At 35.1% G+C, this 18268-nt stretch overlaps 1 protein-coding gene across 4 annotated transcripts in view; it reads left to right on the forward strand.

Annotated features, from left to right (window-relative positions):
* Nucleotides 1–18268, forward strand: part of RFX3 (regulatory factor X3) — a 113347-nt gene that overhangs the window by 75532 nt on the left and 19547 nt on the right. For 3 of the 4 annotated variants that reach the window (XM_014252298.2, XM_088054179.1, XM_005522695.3), the window contains exons 5-8: nt 9936–10010; nt 14229–14410; nt 14964–15083; nt 17563–17684. In XM_014252298.2, the coding sequence (XP_014107773.1) occupies nt 9936–10010; nt 14229–14410; nt 14964–15083; nt 17563–17684 (499 nt within the window). The remainder of the gene's footprint in view (nt 1–9935; nt 10011–14228; nt 14411–14963; nt 15084–17562; nt 17685–18268) is intronic. The other variant, XM_088054178.1, reaches the window with a different exon arrangement.

Here is an 18268-nt window from a genome sequence, read left to right on the forward strand (position 1 = left end):
TGGTCATCGCAAGTTCTCTTTATTTTGCCATAGAGGCACTAGTTCTGTTCACTCTTTTCAGCTGATAACTTCACTTGTTTTGTCATTTATCACCCTCACTGATCAAATCATTACATTCTGTAATAGGTAAATCATTGTATGAATGATGTTATCTCTTTCTGATACATCTAGCTTAAGTTAAAAGAAAGAAAGAAACAAGAGAGATTCAGGTTAAAAGTCAAATATATAAAATAGGTAAATTTTCTTAACTGTCTTTTAGATAAATTAAACTAAAACTCTGATTTACTCTTTAGCAGGTAAGCGATTTGTTTTATGCAGAATTCAATTAAATATAGACTTTGTAACTTAGGTTTATTTCAACTTTTTTCTTTATGGTTTAATGTAATTCTGAGTTCTGCTTCAGAATTTTAATATAAAGAGCTAATATTTTGGTTTTAATATTTAATTTGTTTAAATTTTCTGTCAAATATTCATACAAGAAAGCACTCCTTAGTAAGCCATAGCATGCAGTAGCACTGCTTTTATAGCCAAAATATCAAGACTTGTGCTCTGTCAAAAGCATTCCAACATATATACAGTAGTGGTTTCTTTTGGTATGCATGAAGAATGTTTGTTAGCTTTTTCTTTCCTTTTTTTATTTCCATTGATTTCACTGCTTCTTCCCATTATATTCCTTGCTGGCCTATTAAACTACTTTCTGTACATGGTAAAAAGTTTTTTTTTCACAAAACAAGAAAGGCATTCAGATTATAACAACTTTTATATAAGATGCTCAGTAGATTAGCAGCTTTCCAAAATTATCATTTTCATGTGAGTATGTTTGTGGATTGGTCAAGAATATATTGTGATTGCACTGAAGAAGAACTGATTTAGCCTAGCTGGATGTCTATTTGAAACAAATTTGCATTTTGAAACCTGTATGAAAGAGTCATCTGTTTGGTTTACTGGCAGCTCTCATTAAATAAGGAACCACTACATTTAAGGGACTCTCCAAAAACTTGGATTGCCATGTTAATAATGAAATGTAAATCACCTTCCATTTTTTTCTGATATGTAAACACCGAAGGATTGTCCTTGTGATGAAAAGGGTGCTCTAATCACCATATTTCATAATATCACAAGGTTAAAAAATTCATAGTTTCTAGTAATAAATGTGTTGTTATGTTTGTCAGTCAGTGAGAGGCTCCCATATATTAGTCTTGTTTTCTAACAAGCTTTATGACTGATCCTCAATTTACAGTTGTCATTCAGCAGTCATCACCAGCCATAGGAGGTCTCCACTCACGCTGTTATAGAAATTCATCCTATTTCAGTACAAATCTAAATCTGCATGAAAATATAATCAAAATTAATATGCATATAGTGTATCACCACAAACCATTAGTTCTTCTAGTAAACACAGCATGCAAAAGTTGTTATTTAGTTTAAAGGAAGGATGATACCTGCTGAAAATATGTTGTAATTATTGGTGAGAAAACAACAAGAAGAAAGCCCAATGTAAATATGATTTCCTGATAATACAATCCTAGTGGAAGTATTTTAACTATTTCAAAGAAACTTGAAAATCTTACATAAGGGCATAAAGGTTATAATTTAGATTTAAGTTTGAGATGGGATTTTATTTATTAATTTCTTTCTCAGTACAGGAGGTTTTTCCTCCTCCATTTCTTCCCTTTTCTGGTAATTTTGATGTACCTAAGTCTATTTTAGCATAAAATAAAACATTCCTGATGAAATCAAAGACACACAGACTTTTATGCAAAAAGGATTATTAGATCATTTTGTCTGACATCATATACAGGCAAGATATTTACTTCAAATTTCTGCAACTGAGCACATTGACTTCTTTTGTGAAAAAAAGGTACAGGTGCATCTTGTGTCTGGATAGATCTCCTGCTTTGGTTTCTACTTCAGAGCTGTGGAGCATCATGGCTTCTCCCCCTCTCTTCCAGAGGTTTCAGTGTAGCAATGTCACCAGAATAATTTATGCATTTCTCTGCCCCTTTGAGTGCCTTGCTGCTACACTGTAAAATCTTGTATTGAGACTATGTCATCTTAACAAGACAAGGAATGTGGGAGGAAAAGGAGCATGATTGCTATTAAGGTCAGACACACCTATCCGAACTGCATTCTAGCTTCATCTGTCTATGCTCCCTGCTTCTCCTTGATACAGGCTAGCCTCATTGGCTTTTAGTGTGTTTTCTGCATAAAAGCCCTGTAGCAACTACAGTGTTTCCAGTTTTGGCAGTTGAATGTTTATTCTGGTATTTGTTTATCAAAAACACAAGTTGTTGGAAACTCTGTTTATTCCAATGTAGTATTCCAGTTTCTGTTTTTAAAAGATTTTAAGAAACACAGTTTTTTAATCATAAAATGTCAAAAATAGGTATCTTTTAATCCATGGGAAGAATTTGTATTAATTCTTTTTGTTTGAAAGTGCATGATCACCTGATACCAGGAGACTTGCCATGATGTTCTCAAAACAGTCTGGTTATCAATGGCATAGATGCATCACCTTTCTAAAGGACTATGGGTTGTCTTTGTTTTTGATTAAATACACATTTGTCCTAATATGGCCACTCTCTGAGACTGAGGCTGTCGTGCCATGCATGTTTTCAAATTTGATTTTAATAGTAATCTGAATTGAATTTTCTTTTTAGTTTCTCTATTTTGGGTTTCTGGTGTGAATAACTCTGATGTATTTACATGTATTTTTCAGTGTTAGATGGAATGTATATGTCTTTATGGAATGTTTAAGTCTTTATGACAAGGTTGACAACAGATTTGTACATGGGATTTTTTGTTTTGTTTTCTAAATGTAGGGAAAATGACCACAGAGAAAAAGATTTAAAATATGTTTAAAGAAAGAGACATTAGTTATACAAATAATTGCATGATCTGGGGAAAAGACAGTCAATTAGTTGGTTTGACCCAATGTCTGAGAACTTCTAGCAAAGAAGATAAGCATAGAATCATAGATTGTTAAGGGTTGGAAGAGACATTAAAGATCATCTAGTGCAATCCTCTCTGCCATGGGCAGGGACACCTCCCACTAGACCAGGTTACTCAAAGCCCCATCCAGCCTGGCCTTGAACACCCCCAGGGATGGGGCAGCCACAGCTTCTCTGGGCAACCTGCTCCAGTGTCTCACCCCTCTCAGTAAAGAATTTCTTCCTAATTTGCAACCTTTGTTTCTCCCCTTTCATTTTGTATCCATTACTCCTTTTCCTATCACTACAGTTCCCTATGAAGAGTCCCTCTCCAGCTTTCCTGTAGGCCCCCTTCAGATACTGGAAGTTGCTGTGAGGTCTCCAAACAACCTTCTCTTCTCCAGGCAGAACAAACCCAAATTCCTCAGTCTGTCTTCATAAGGAAAGTGATCCAGCCCTCTTATCAACCTCATGCCCTTCTCTGGGCTTGCTCCAACAGGTTCATGTTCCTCCTGTGCTGGGACCCCAGAGCTGGATGCAGCACAGCTGGTGAGGTCTCAGCAGAGCAGAGCAGAGGGGCAGAATCCCCTCCCTGGCCCTGCTGCCCACGCTGCTCTGGATGCAGCCCAGAATATGGTTGGCTTTCTGGGCTGAGAGTACACAATGCCAGCTGTTGCTGAGTTTTTCCTCAGCCATCACCCCTAAATCTTTCTTAGTAGAGCTGCTCTCACACTTCTCCACCCAACCTGTAGCCTGGGATTGTCATGACCCAAGTGTAGAACCTTGCACTTCACTTTATTGAATTTAATGAGATTTGCATCAGCCCACTTCAAGTGTGTCATGGTCCTTCGGGACCTGGACAGCAATGTTACATTTGAAAATTTGGGAAGGAAAAGGTAATTGGATTTACCTCCAAGCATTTTTAATTTTTCCAGTCTGTGGTGCTTTTTCTCCCAAACAACACCATATATTCTTTCATAATTACTAGAGAACGTGCTGTATTCATTAGTCAGGATGCATGCCTTACATACCTGTAGACCCCTATGTTATGTATATTAAACTTTCATATTTAGAGTTTAATCAGGGGGGGAGTTTTAGGAATAAAAAAAACACTTATTCTTCTAAGTTTTTAAGGTTTATCAGTATTTTTTTAAGGCCATCTTTATGTAAAATAATGCACTTATTTTACATCTTTTTTTTTTCTTTTTTTCTTTCTGCATATTTACATTTCTTTCATTCCACAGACTTAAAGAACTATCTTTCTGTCTCTCTTAATAGTATAGTTTCAATATTTTGAGCAAAATTTCACAGAACCTCTTTGCAGGTGTTGCTACAGCTTTTTCTACTGACAGGAATGCAAATCTTTTAGATTTAATTCTCCCAGCTGTATGGTCTAGATTGGAGTTCTCCTCACATACAATACAATACAATTTCATTTTCAAGCTTTTCTTGGGGGCACACTTGTCTGCCTAACACAACCCACTGGCACAGGTTTCAGAGAACAGTATGACATACATGAATACTCTGACCTGAAATAGAATTGAAAGCCATCATAAAACATGTTTGTAACATCCTATAAGGGTGAAAGTGCCACATTTTCAAAAGGCCTGTGTCCATTTATCCTCTATTTTCAGATTAGTTCTGCCTTATTTAGGTAGGCACAATTGCCACAAGTACTCAGGACTTAGCTAGCAGTACCACCAAATCAGTCTTTCCTGTATACATATGATGAATTAGTAATTCCTTCATAATGGAGCATTGTGATGATAGCTGCTTTAGAATTTCACTTCCTTTAAAGCCTAAAAGGGTGAACCTTTGGAAGTGGATAAAGGGCATTGTGAATGAGAGGTGCCTGGGGAAAAAGAGACAGGAGCTATCCTTTTTGCACCATGTTGCAAGAATATATTGAATACTAAGATACCACCTGCCTACCCTGCTGGTGGTAGAGGGTGGTTTTCAAATGTAAACAGATAAAGAAAAAAATAATTGTGGGATACCTGGATTATTCACTACAATAAACATTTTGTACTAATTGTTAAATTGTTAGTTGATCATGGAAACTGTCAGTTGAATCATATGGAAAAACATTATTTCTTTCTTCTTCCTAAGAGGAAGGGAGTTTTTTCCAAAGTTAGTTTGGGATAGGTATTTTCTATGTCTGGGCTATATGCATCTTAGACTATTATGTGTAATTTGTTTATCTAAGTAACATGTTAACGAATACTAAGACAACCTAGCAAAACCAGTCAATAACTTCCAAATCAGTAGATATGTAAGGATTACATTATAGATGCACATACTGGGATCAAACTGCTGAATTTTTTAACCTCAGGAGAATATCCTTATTCCTTAATGATTGTGTCAGAATATAAGGTGGTATTTTAGCTAGCAAACAAAGAATAAGAAATTCACAATTATAGTTTTCTCATCTATAATGCTCTTAATTTAGTGACTGCCTATGTTATTAACTGTACAAACTGATTAGTGTTCCTACATGTAGTGTAACATTTAACATGGTTTAGTTGGAATTGCAGTGGGCGTGATTGTGTACATTTCAGTTATCAGAACTTCTAAAGAAATGTTTTTAGTCTTATTAAGAGAAGAAAAGGGGGGATGTAGGACTGATCACATATTCAAATATGTGAAATTCTTATTTTATATATCAGATAAATATGTAGAAAGTTGTGCCTGGAATCTCTTGCTGCTTATTATGTAAAAATGGAAGGATATCAGTCTTTCTTTTGTATTTACACAGAATATAATTTTAAATGTTAAAATTACTTTCATCTTTCCACAAAATATCACAATAATATGCGCTGTATTACCTGTGTAGTTATTCTGTGGTTTTGCTTAAGTGCTTTTTGAATAGAGATGTAATGTTCAGTTTTTCTAGAGCCTAAATAAAAGTCCCTGGCCAGAACTTAGAATCTAAAAGCTTGAAGGAACAGATCCCTCACTTAAGGAACTTTTTACTTGGGTAGCTTCTATTTCCTGTACACATGGTACTCTGTGCCACATAGAGTCTCTTGAAAACACAAAATCTTGGAATAACAGAGTACAAAAAAAATAAAACATTTCAGTTGTGGGGGACCTACAAGAATCATTTAGCCCAACTGCTACAGTTCAAGGCTGACCCAAAGGTAAAACAGGTTGTTAAGGGCTCTGTCCGAATTCCCCTTACACACTGACAGGCTCAGGGCATCATCAGGCTTGACCATCCTATATAGGATGCCTATAAAGAAATGCTTCCTAATGGCAAGTCCGAACCTCCCCGGCACAGCTTTGAACCATTCCCACCCGTCCTATCACTGGATCCCAGGGAGAAGAGATCAGCACCTCCCTCTCCACTTCCCCTCCTCAGGAAGATGTAGAGAGCAAGGGGGTTGCCCCTCAGCCTCCTTTTCTCCAAACTAGAAAGCCCAAAGCCCTTAGCAGCTCCTCACAGGCCATGGTATCCAGTCTTTCCACCAGCTGTCTTACCATCTCCAGACACCTTCGAGGACCTTCCTGTCATTCTGAAATGGTGGAGCCCAGACCTGCACCCAGCACTGGTGGCCCAGCACTAGGGAGGCCCTGCCCTAGTGCTGGACACAGAGGGACGGTCACCTCTTTGGATGGCCAGAGATGCCAAGTTTGGTGCTCCCAGGATGGGGTTTGGTGCTCCCAGGATAGGGTTTGGTGCTCCTAGGATGGAGTTTGGTGCTCCCAGGATGGGGTTTGGTGCTCCCAGGATGGGGTTTGCTGCACCTGGGATGGGGGTGGTGCTCCTAGGATGGAGTTTGGTGCTCCCAGGATGGGGTTTGGTCCTCCCAGGATGGGGTTTGCTGCCCTTCTGGCTGCCAGGGCACCCTGCTGGCTGCCACAGAGCCTGCTGCCAACCAGCACCCCCAGAGCCCTCCCTGCAACCCCAGAGCTGCCCCTCTCCCAGTTTAGATTTGTATCTGGCATTTCCCTATCCCAGGTGCAGAAACTGGCATTTTGACTTGTCATTTTCATGTCACTGGTGATGGCCCAGTGCTCCACTGTATTTAGATCCCTCACTCTGTGTATTTGTCCTGGTTTAGGGCAAATTTGGGAGAAAACCTCCAGTGGGGCTCCCCCCGGGAAGGAAACCCACGTGGCCCTTTTCTCCCACCCCCCAACCGGTTCGGGAAGAGATTTCTCTGAGAGAAGTGGAAAAAACCTGTTTATTTCACAGGCACAGCACTACCCAGCACAAAAATTAACAATATCAAATTACAAAACCTCTTTCTTGTGGGTGTTTGCTCTGTTATCAGTCCCTCTGGCGCTGGAGAATGCCGCTGCCCAGACTGGGCTCCCGGTAGTCCACGGGTGCAAGCTCCCGGTGCTCCCCCGGGTCCCCAGTCCAGAGCAGGTTCGATTCGTTTCAAAAAAGGGAAAGAAAACAGTCCAGGAAGACCTCTGTGCTCCGGCTAGTTGGAAAGCCAAGGCGATCTGTGTCTTGTTGTCTGTCTGTGCTGTAGTCAAAACTCCCGATGCGGGGGGAGCAAGTACAGTCTCTGATAACGGACTTGGTGCTTCTTTTCCACTCACTTTTACTCTCAGATGGAATTTTAAGAATACAAAACCTGTGTCTGGGTTAGGTGGACGAATGGGGATACAATTTAACATCATAATCAACCCAGGACACTCTGCAAGGGCTCTTGTCCTTCAGGAGAGTCAGCAGCACCTCCCAGTTTAATAACACCGGCAAAATTATTAATGGTGCATTCAACTCCTGTATCCAGATCATTGATAAAAATACAAACAGAACTGGCCCTAGAATAGAGCCCTGCAGGGGACCAATAGAGTAAAACAAGAAGCAGCCGTAAGTTTTCAGAAAGGGCAAGTGAATCACTTAGTGTTTAAAAAACCAGATAAAGTTGAAAGTTTATTTCATCAAAATATAACCTAAAAATTATGAACAAAATAATTAGTAGTGAAAATAATTTCTCTTTAAGCTTTTCCTAATAGAATATGGTGGAGACTAATTTTAAATATAGATCCCATGTCTGAGCTTGATAAAGTAATTAACATCTTTTAGTGGTGATTAGTGTTGCTTGACTTGTGTGATGTACTAAATGTGAACACAGATTCTTCATTTTCAGTGGTCATATTGATGAAATCTCCTAAAAGACACTCCAGCAACAAAAATCTCCCAAATAATGAAAAGCCCGACAAATCCCCAAAAGCTCTGGAATCAACATGGCAGTGAGGAGTCAGTGTCATCTGTAATGCCACTTTTCAAGAGATATTACTAGAGATGCCAATCTTTTAACAATTTGGTTCCCTGAACAAAGAAGTCCACAAGCTGCAGTAACAAAATGAGAGTAAGGCAGTAGTGGGAATGGGTAGCAGGCCGTGTAACCCTGGTGTACAGTGCTGCTGGGGATTAAGCACTGTGGTACTTGTGACCTGACATTCAGATTTAGGATTTAAATGTCTATACAGTCTCAATTGTTTGATTGTAGCATTTTGTTAGGGAGGGAAACTCTCTGGCTACAATATATAGTAAACTGACCTTATGATGATCTTTTCAGCTTGTAGTTGTTGTCATGTGGCATGTTTTTAAAATTTGATCTTTCCTGTGTGATTGAATAATTTGACCTCATAGTATTTTCCATGGAAGCAAGTCAGTGAAGAAGTCAGACTGTTAAAAGGAAGAACATAATTGCCAGGCAAGAAAGTTTTCTTACATAATAATTGTATATATTTAATAATGTACCTTTCTTTAAAGACTTGCAAAGTTACTATTATACAATTAAAATAAATTACTCCTCACAGGTAATACATTAAAATACTTGTCAATTGCCCTGGAAAAAAAGTAGAAACTAATTTTACAGGTAAATTCAAATATCAGCTATAGCAGCTTTCTGTTTCTAGTATACAGAGAGTAAATTCAGACAATATTGATAAATATGTCACTAAAATTATAATTAGTACTGTGGTATTTGAAGTAAGAAAGAGAGGGCTCATTAAAAATGTTTACAGAGATAATTATAAGTAATTTTTAAAGTGTAAGTGGTGGTTCCATTGCTTTCATTTTGGCCATTTATTGTAGCTAATAATTGTGTGCCTTTTCTTACTGTGCATTCCATTGTCTCTGTCATTTTCATTGTTGGTTTTTGCTCTTCTGGCCCCCCAGATAAATTGCACTTAGGTTTTTTTCTTTAATGTTGTTGCCAAACTGATCAAAATCAAAATACCCATTGTTATTTAAAAGGAAAAGAAAGAAAATGGATGTGAGAGTAACCATACATTTGCATTTTAAAAAAAAATCTACTTTGTATTTTAGTTATACTGTGATTTCTTTTCCTTTTTAAAAGCAAAATTATTGTGAACAAATCTCTTTTCTAAAGGCTGGATCCTGCAGTCTGTGTAACTCCTGACTTTCCATTTACTTTGACAGCTGGGGATCTTCAATGGGTGCTGACAGGAGTAAGGGTTGATGTCCTGTCCCAGTGAAGCTAACGGAGTAAAACCTATTGAATTACTTTGGTTTGGGATTTGATTCTGTGATTTCAGATAGTTAAAATTTTGTTTCTAATTCAACTCTTATTGCAAGCTCTGCATGTTTCTTCCTGGTCTAGTTGAAGGGAAAACATATGGAGGCCTTTCTGAAAATCATTTAGGGATTTTTTATTTGATTTTTATTTTTACTTCAGTGATTATATTTTTGTTCAGTCTGGGTTATTTTTATTTCAATGCAGCTCACCAGTAATTCTACTTCTTTGAGCTCATTCTGAGCAGCTTGGAAGGTAAAATGAACTTTGAGGCTGTGATCCTGCAGTATATGTACAAGGAAAACAAAATTACTTTCTGACCTCATTGAGGAGGCTTGTGTTCACTGGGACACTAGAATGAGGCCTTTTGATAAAATATATGCCCTAGCCAGGAATAAAGCAGGCATTTCTGTTGATCTGTAAGGAATCTGTCAAAACTTCTCTGATCAGGCTTTTTTACTATCCCATCTTGAGTCCTTTTTTTAATGACATCTATTATCAGATTGAAATGGCGATTGAGACACTGCAAAAGTCTGATGGTCTGTCCACTCACAGAAGCTCTCTTCTCAACAGCCATGTAAGTTGTCTCTTCTTCACATACACTCTCTCTTGCTTGTTCTGCATGCTTAGCCTGCCTCTAAATGTTTGTTTTATTTTATTATTACTTTTTGCTCTAATCTTCCCATCTTAGTTGCTTGTAATCTTTTACTACACCTCCCATGGCTTTATTTTGTCAGATTAAATGTCTTTATGGTATATTGCAGAGTGTTACCTGTTCCCTATGCTCAACACCTGTGTTAGGATGAGTTAACACATTTGACTGTTTTGCGGGTTACAGTGTAAATGTCAAGCTAAGGTTCAATTAATTCTAAATTAGCTGGCTTTTGGCATTTTATCTATGTCGTAAGAACTGTGTACCATATACTAATTTTGGGGCATGTGAAGAGGAAGAGAAGAAACAAACAGCACACTTAAATAATTACTTAGGTCATTCCTAGGTGTTTCTTCATTTATTCTGACTAGAGACTGTATTTTGAAATTACTTATTTAAGAATCCTAAGGATCCTTATGATGACCTGGTAAAAATTGAAATCAGTGCCTTAATTTGGAGTACACAGAAATGTCTTATTCATCTGCCTTTTACTTTGTTCTTACCCTGCAAGTCTTAAAGTTAAGAACTTCTCATAGACAAAACTAAAATATGTTTGGGCAAAAACATCATCTCCAAATAGAGTGAAAAGTTCATTATATATAATCTTAAAATAAAAGAAAAAGACCATGTTAATTTTAAACTTATTATATAAATAATATTATTACTTTGTAACTTGTTAGTCTTTCTGAAATGTTTTTTTTTTCTGTTGGTACTTACAGTTTTGAAGTTTGTATTTTTGCCATGTTGATTGGTTTGTATTCATATTGCTTTTTTTTTTTCTTCTCAGCTTTACTTATTATATAAAATTCAAATACCCTTATTGCTTTACAGAAGAAATTGAAATTTAGTTTGCAGTCTGAATGTAGAATATGATGGTAGAGATTGTCCTTTGGAAATCAAATTTAAAATGTATGCTTTAGAAGGTTTGGGTTTGAATTTTTTATTTTCTTTTCCCTGTAGGAGTCCGGTTTTATTGAAGTTAAAATTTAAAATGTTTTGTTGAGAATTTAGGTAATTTTTTTTTTTTCTTAAATCTTAAATTGTAAGAAGAAAGCTGTATTATAAAAATTTACAGGAAATTATATACAGTAGGACATTTAGATTTGCTGTGTGCTTACAAAATAATTATTTTGAAGATAAGAGAATATCAAAATTATTATTTAAATAATAATAGATATTATTAGACTGATAATATCAAAGTCATTGTTTAAATATAATTTTTAACAGATCATAACTTTTTCGGTAATGTTTTAGAACCTTCTGGAAAGACTTAAAACACTAGAACTATTGTAAGTTTCTGCTTAAACATGTTAGGAAGTCCACAGTCTTTGTGTAAAACCAAGAAAGATCAAAAGATAAGCTGCAGTGCCTCAGTAAACTGTGTTTCACTCATTTCTAGTTCTAGGCACTATTCAGTGTCTTCCTAATAAGAAGATTTGCACAGAAGATCACAGTCCTTCCAGCTGTAAAGACTTACAATGGTATTTCTTGACTGTGAACACTTCGTGAAAAATAACTCTGATAGGGATGTATCTTTGATTCTGTGGGGAAAGAAAAATTTAAAACAACTCTTGTGAATATTTTAGAGGCAATAAGTCTTTTCTGTTTTTCGTCATTTTGAAAGACGTTTAAAATCTAGATCAAGCCTACAGGATATTTTGCTTGTTTTTAAAGCAATGCTTATTTTCTTTAAACTCAAGGACAGTGTAAAGTAAGTTTAAGTGTAGATGTACACTTTGTCTCTTTAAACTTTTCTTGAATTTGTCTTCTAATGGTTTGGTTTGGCATTTATTAAAATAATTGGCTTAACAGATTTTAAAATAGAATTCAAAATTGTGTTTTTAATTAACTTATACACTTTGCAGGTGATTAATTTGTGGGAATATTTTAGTTCAGGTTTAAATTTTCATCCTTTGATATCTCAATGTTTTGTAGGATTTTTTTCTTCCTAAATATATGAGTTCTCATTTTAAGGAGTTTGTCATTTCTCCTCTGTTTTCGTTTCTTGGTGTATTTCTGCATGGGATCAACTTATTCAACTAATTGATAGTTGAGTGTTTTATAAACATTGAAGCTTAATTGAAGTGACACTCAGTTTAACAGGTCTGGCTCTGTAAATATTTCATACCTTTCTCCATCTTACCAATACATTATGGTCAGTACTACAAATTTATAAGCCAAGACTCAAACCTGAACAGCTTTAGAATTGTATTTCAGCTTGGTAGACAAATGTTTGGGTTATTTCTAAAGTTATTTACAATAATACTTGGATTCAATTTTCTCTTAAAATCATGAATTAACTACACTTTTTTTCCAGACTATAATCTATCAAGTAAGGATTTCAAGCCCTTGCTACTTAGTAACTCCTTCCAAGACCAAAAATTCTTATATTGAACTTAACTTTCGATTTGGAGCTTTTTGTGTGTTGAATAATGCAAGTTATGTTTGAAATAACATCTGTTAGAAATTCATATAATTAATGAAGTGCACTCAAAGTGATTAATAATATATTAGAAACCATCTGGAAGAAAATATCTTTAATGATACATGCAGAACTTAATTACAAAATAATTATTTTTTGTTTGTCAGTCTTTGGGGATTGACAGAGTTTTCCCCCTTGGGGAAAGCAGAAGTACTTCACGTTCTGTATCATTTTGATTCAGTTCTAGATCCAATAATATATGAAAAATGTTATATAAATGTTTTAATAAAAATAGAGTTGTAATAGTAGATTTTCAATATCAGATTTATATAATAAATATAGATATAGTATATCTCTATACTATATATATATATATATATATATATGTATACTATATATATATGTAATACAGATTTTCAATATGGATAGATTGCAACCATTGAAAGTTATAATTACCTTTGTTTGTAAGCCAAGACAGGTTTATGTCAGATTAGTAGTGAAATAACTTTAATACATTCTCACAAAACTCAAATATTTACAGTTACACCTTTTCTTCAGCTTTATTTCAAAATGACAGACGCTCAGTTTGGAAGAACTTGTGAGTGTTAGGACATATAAAACAATAATACGATAAGAGATAATTTATTGTACTCCATTTTCTTTATTTGAAATGCAAAATTGCCTGCAAACCAAGCTAAAAATGTTTTGTTTTGGAATCATTTGCATCTTCTTTCTGTATTTTTTCCAGAGCTTAGAAAATGCTAGGGATCCATGACAAGTACTGGGAAATATAGGGAAAATATTGACTTATCAAAAAAACTAAAACAATGAAATTTGTTCCATTATAAAAAAAATAAAAATTGTTTCATTATAAAAAAAATAATATTCATTATAAAAAAAAATAAATATTTTCAGACTATATTGGTTTTTATATAATTTGCCATTTTCCTTTAATATTTAATCTAGGAGTATTAAATTGTCCTTTTTACATTTTTTTATAATAGCAATAACTAGAGGTTTTTCATGAGTGTGCTGTTCTTAGAACATGCTGTGATGTTACATAAAGTCTCTTGCATGTTTCTAATTATCTACCACAATTACATGAAAAGATTACTAAGATTACCAAGAAATTAATTATGTTCCTTTTGGAAGTCAAAGGCAAGCAGGCTACAGCTGAATGGGTTTGTATCCCTAATGATTGTACCAGTTATTTTCAGTGTTACCTAGGTAGCTTTTTGACTTTTATGCAGTAACTTTTATCTTATTTGGATCTTAATGGTTTTTAATAACTGACCAACTGTATCGTATTCCAGGTTTAAAAATACATTAACTACCTATTGCGTCCAAGGAGTTTGTTTTCTGCAATTTATGTGCATTACATTCATGACTACTTTATTTCTTTGTGGTACTAACAATTTGTCTTCAAAGCATAGATACCTTTGTCACTTTGTACTGATGTGTGGTACTGAACCAAAAGTATTTTAAGAAAAGGACACTTTCTTGAGGTCACAAGTGCAATGAGTTCTGCTATTTCCTGGTAATTCTGAATATATTAAAGCATTATTGTTTAATTAACATTTAAAGACAATCTTAGGAAGGAAGTAATTTTTTAATAGACCAGAAGAGTGGTTCCGATAGTCAGAAGTTAATGCTGTATGGCTACAATATTTTTAATAAAGTATGTAATAGGGTGGTTTTTTTCTGTTTTGTATGTGATATAGCTTCAGTGGCTTTTAGACAACTATGAAACTGCAGAAGGAGTGAGCCTTCCAAGAAGTACCCTTTACAACCATTACTTACGACACTGTCAGGAGCACAAGTTGGATCCAGTCAATGCTGCCTCCTTTGGAAAACTCATACGGTCAATCTTCATGGGACTGCGGACCAGAAGACTTGGAACTAGGTTTGTGCCGTTAAAATCCTGAATTATAGTAAAAAAACAAGGTAGTAATTATGAATAACAAACTTGTCTGCCAGGCAAGAGAATACACAAAACCTGCATTAAAATATTATTGTTTGTCTGTCGGTTATATTTCTTCATGTTGAAGAGTTTTATGTTTTCTCAAGATGCTATTATAGTTTTATTTCTTCTGCTTTTGAAGGTTTCTGTGCTTATATTTTGGTACCTACATTTCAGATTTTTATCATTACAAATAAAACATAAATTGCCATTTGGAAATCACTAAGAATACTGTTTACCCATAACTATATAAATTGCATTTATTTGCATTTTATTTTGTTACTCTAGTAAGTGCAAGTTAATATGCTGATAATATTTAAGAGAGTAAATTAATTTCCCAAAGGTAGTAAAATGACATTCATGTAAAACAGGTATGACAGGAGGGCCAGATCTGTTTTGTGTTTTATTTTCCAGTCAATGTAAATTGTAAAGTAATTGTAATGTAAATATGTAAAACTAGTATTACTGCTCTTTTAACTCTTACTCTTTCATAAAGGGGGAACTCCAAATATCATTACTATGGGATTCGTGTCAAGCCAGATTCTCCTCTTAATCGACTACAAGAGGACATGCAATATATGGCCATGAGACAGCAGCCCATGCAGCAGAAACAAAGGTAAAGTGTGAAACACAGCTATTCACTGCAATTTCTAGTTCATCAAGCCTTACTTTTCCTTACATGGACAAGTTGGAATTCCTGTTCAGCTTTTCTGCTGTGAAAATAAAAGTGTGCTGGATAGCCAGTTGATGTCAGTGACGTCAGGCACCAATCAATGTGAAAGAATATTTATTTAGAAATTGTCGTAAATTTTTAGAAAATAAATAATAATAAAATGACCTATAATATGAACAGATTCTTCTTAACTATACTGCGTTCTTGTCCCACAAGCTGAATAAAAGCAGTAAGAGCTTTAAATTCAAACATTCCTGTTTCTTTTCATTGCTGTATCATTTTATGTTCACACTTTGTATCAGAGAACTTATTATTAAGTTGCTTGGTACTTATTTCATCTCCCTGTGAAGAATTAATGTGACCACAATGGTTTGCCTCCAAGTACATGTAAGTATATTCCCTTAGTATCTGTGGCTCCTGAGGAACCTGTGATAGCTCAGAACTAGCTGCAGGCAGTGGCACAGGGCTGTACTGGTGGTGAAAGAATGTGTGAATATGCATATTAAAAATTATGTTATACAGAAAATTTTATGGGAAAAAATGGAAATGAGTAAAATTTTTTGAAATTAATTTTGATTTGACAGGTGTCACTAGCCATCCATATTACCTTAAAGTAAAATATATTAGATGCATGATTTCATGACACTCACAGATAGGAGAGCACCATGTCAGGCAAGTCACCTTTAGAACACTTATTCATTCAAAAAAATTCAGTTGAATGAACTGTTTGGTATAGTGTACTAAGTATATTTTGTGTCCTTGTACACGACTGAGATATGGAACTTCAAACTTTAACTTCAAACACAAAGGTCACTTTTATCTGAAATTATTTTACTGTCATTTCCAGACAGTACAGAGTAGCTACAACACTAAATGGAAGCTCATGGTAGGATATATGGTCTTAACTGCCTTTTTCTGAGCATAATGCAGGAGCAAGAGATGTCTCATAATAACATTATGTAGAAAATGCTTGTTGCAAAAATCATGGCAGAATTATATAGTAAGGAATGATAATAGATATTTACAAAATCTCCCAGCAAGCTTACTTGACCAACTTAATGTCATTGACTTAGACATTTCATTCACTTGGATTCAGAATTACATATGTGCACCAAAACGTTTGCTACAGTGGTCTAACTAGAATTATTTCTGGAAAAATTATGCTAGTCAGCCAAACATTGTCATATCTCTTGTCTTCTTCATGATTCACAATGAAAAAGTGATTTTGGAATTTCATTATATAGTTGCATATTTCTTTCTGTATTATTTGCTTGATTCTTTTACTTAACACCACCATATGTCTTACATAGTTCCCTTATTTTCCTTACCTAAGTCTGTTTGGCATCATTTTCTTAACTTTGTGTCAGTATGTTCCTTAATTATATCTGAAATCACACATATGGCTCTGTGTGCAGTTCCTGCACACTTCTCCTGTGCCTCATGTTGTGCACTTGCACACATCTACCTGCACCAACATGCACCCAATTAGGGCTCAATTCACACCAATCCTAAGCTCTGCTGCAAGAATCTGTAAAGGTGTTGATGAGGGGTGGGAACTGCAAGGTACCATTATGCACAATAGGTAGCTGTTACATGAAAAATACTGTGCTATAGGAGGCTTAGTATTTAACTTCAGTGTTTCATATATGACTGTATGTGTTTTTAGCATTGTTATCCAAGTGTATTGAAAAATTCTAGGAGGATTTATTGAGAGAGAACTAAAAGAACGAATATTGTAATTTTTATGATTATAGTAATATTGCTCTTTTGTCAGCTTATTAATATTTCTCGTGGTTCTTTTGTCTTTTAAATTAGTGGTAAATTGCAGTCAATATTTTTTCTGGGTAGTTATACCAATTCTACCATCTCTGTCAGGTACGTCTAATAGAATAAACATTTCTAGTCCTCTTCAGCAAAGGCTGTAGACTGAATGTGTGCCACACATCATTTTTCTTCATTCCTTTTCTTAATTTGGGAACCATGCACCTTTTTTATTTGCATAACTTCAGTATCCCAAAGTGCTCATGTTGAAGTCTTCGTTATCCTTAGACAGTAATGTTGTTTCTTCTTAAAAGGAATGAAACATTACCTTTGTATTACAAAATTATGTCAAGCTGTGTGGAAAGGGAAGGATTTGATTGTTTTTGATATAAATTTGCCGGTGTTACAATATGCTATTACTAAGCTAAATTCTACCAGAAATTTGGAGCACTGCTGGAATACCACCTTTGTGAATTCTGTAATGTGTTGTTAACACTCTAGCTTCTATTATTCTTCTATTATTTACAAAGTAAGTAAGAATCTCTAAATTTTTTTGTCACTTGTCCTGAAAATTTTATTTTGAGATGGAAAAAGCAAACTCTGTGTTCCATTTATGAAGTAGTATATAGAAAGGATAATTTTGTACTTGATATTTTTGCAGGTATAAGCCTATGCAGAAAGTGGATGGAGTTGCAGATGGCTTCACAGGAAGTGGTCAACAGACAGGCACATCTGTTGAACAAACTGTAATTGCCCAAAGTCAACATCATCAGCAGTTTCTAGGTATGAAAGCAGGTTTTATACTGCTATATAAATAAGTAAGATGAACTTTGTTATCACAGTGAATATCAAGCCAGACAAGTACAATAGTTGCTTCTGAAGTTATCTTGCCCTCTCTAAAATCCTTTTTCTCAACAGAGCAGAAAGGCACTTTCACACATGTGAGCTTTATGCAATATTTAATATGCATCATGTAAGTATAAAAGGAAAAATAGGGTGAGATATACTTCATATTACATAAATGAAGTTGCTTTGCATAATTATATTAAATGGGCTTATTGAAATTCTTGCTATGAAAGTTGTTTCCTTCACATGCATTACAGTGTCTTTTATTTCATGAAAGTTGGGGTAGAAGGATGGCATTGAACTACTATGTTCAATGCAGGTTAGCCACCCCTGGCTGTTTTGAGCAGATATTCTAGTGTTGCAAGTGGAAAGAGACAAATAGTTTCAACTGAAACCCTAAAGGTCATGTTTAAAAATATCCAAATTATGGATTTGTTGATCCAGTTAAGCATGTATTCCAGTCATAGAAATAAATCATAATTTAGTTAATTGTTCATGTGAAAGGAGTCCTTGGCTGTGCT

This window comes from Pseudopodoces humilis, chromosome 4 (assembly GCF_049639895.1).
Source record: "Pseudopodoces humilis isolate 2021_Gansu_Grassland_sample_001 chromosome 4, ASM4963989v1, whole genome shotgun sequence".
Lineage (NCBI taxonomy): Eukaryota > Metazoa > Chordata > Aves > Passeriformes > Paridae > Pseudopodoces > Pseudopodoces humilis.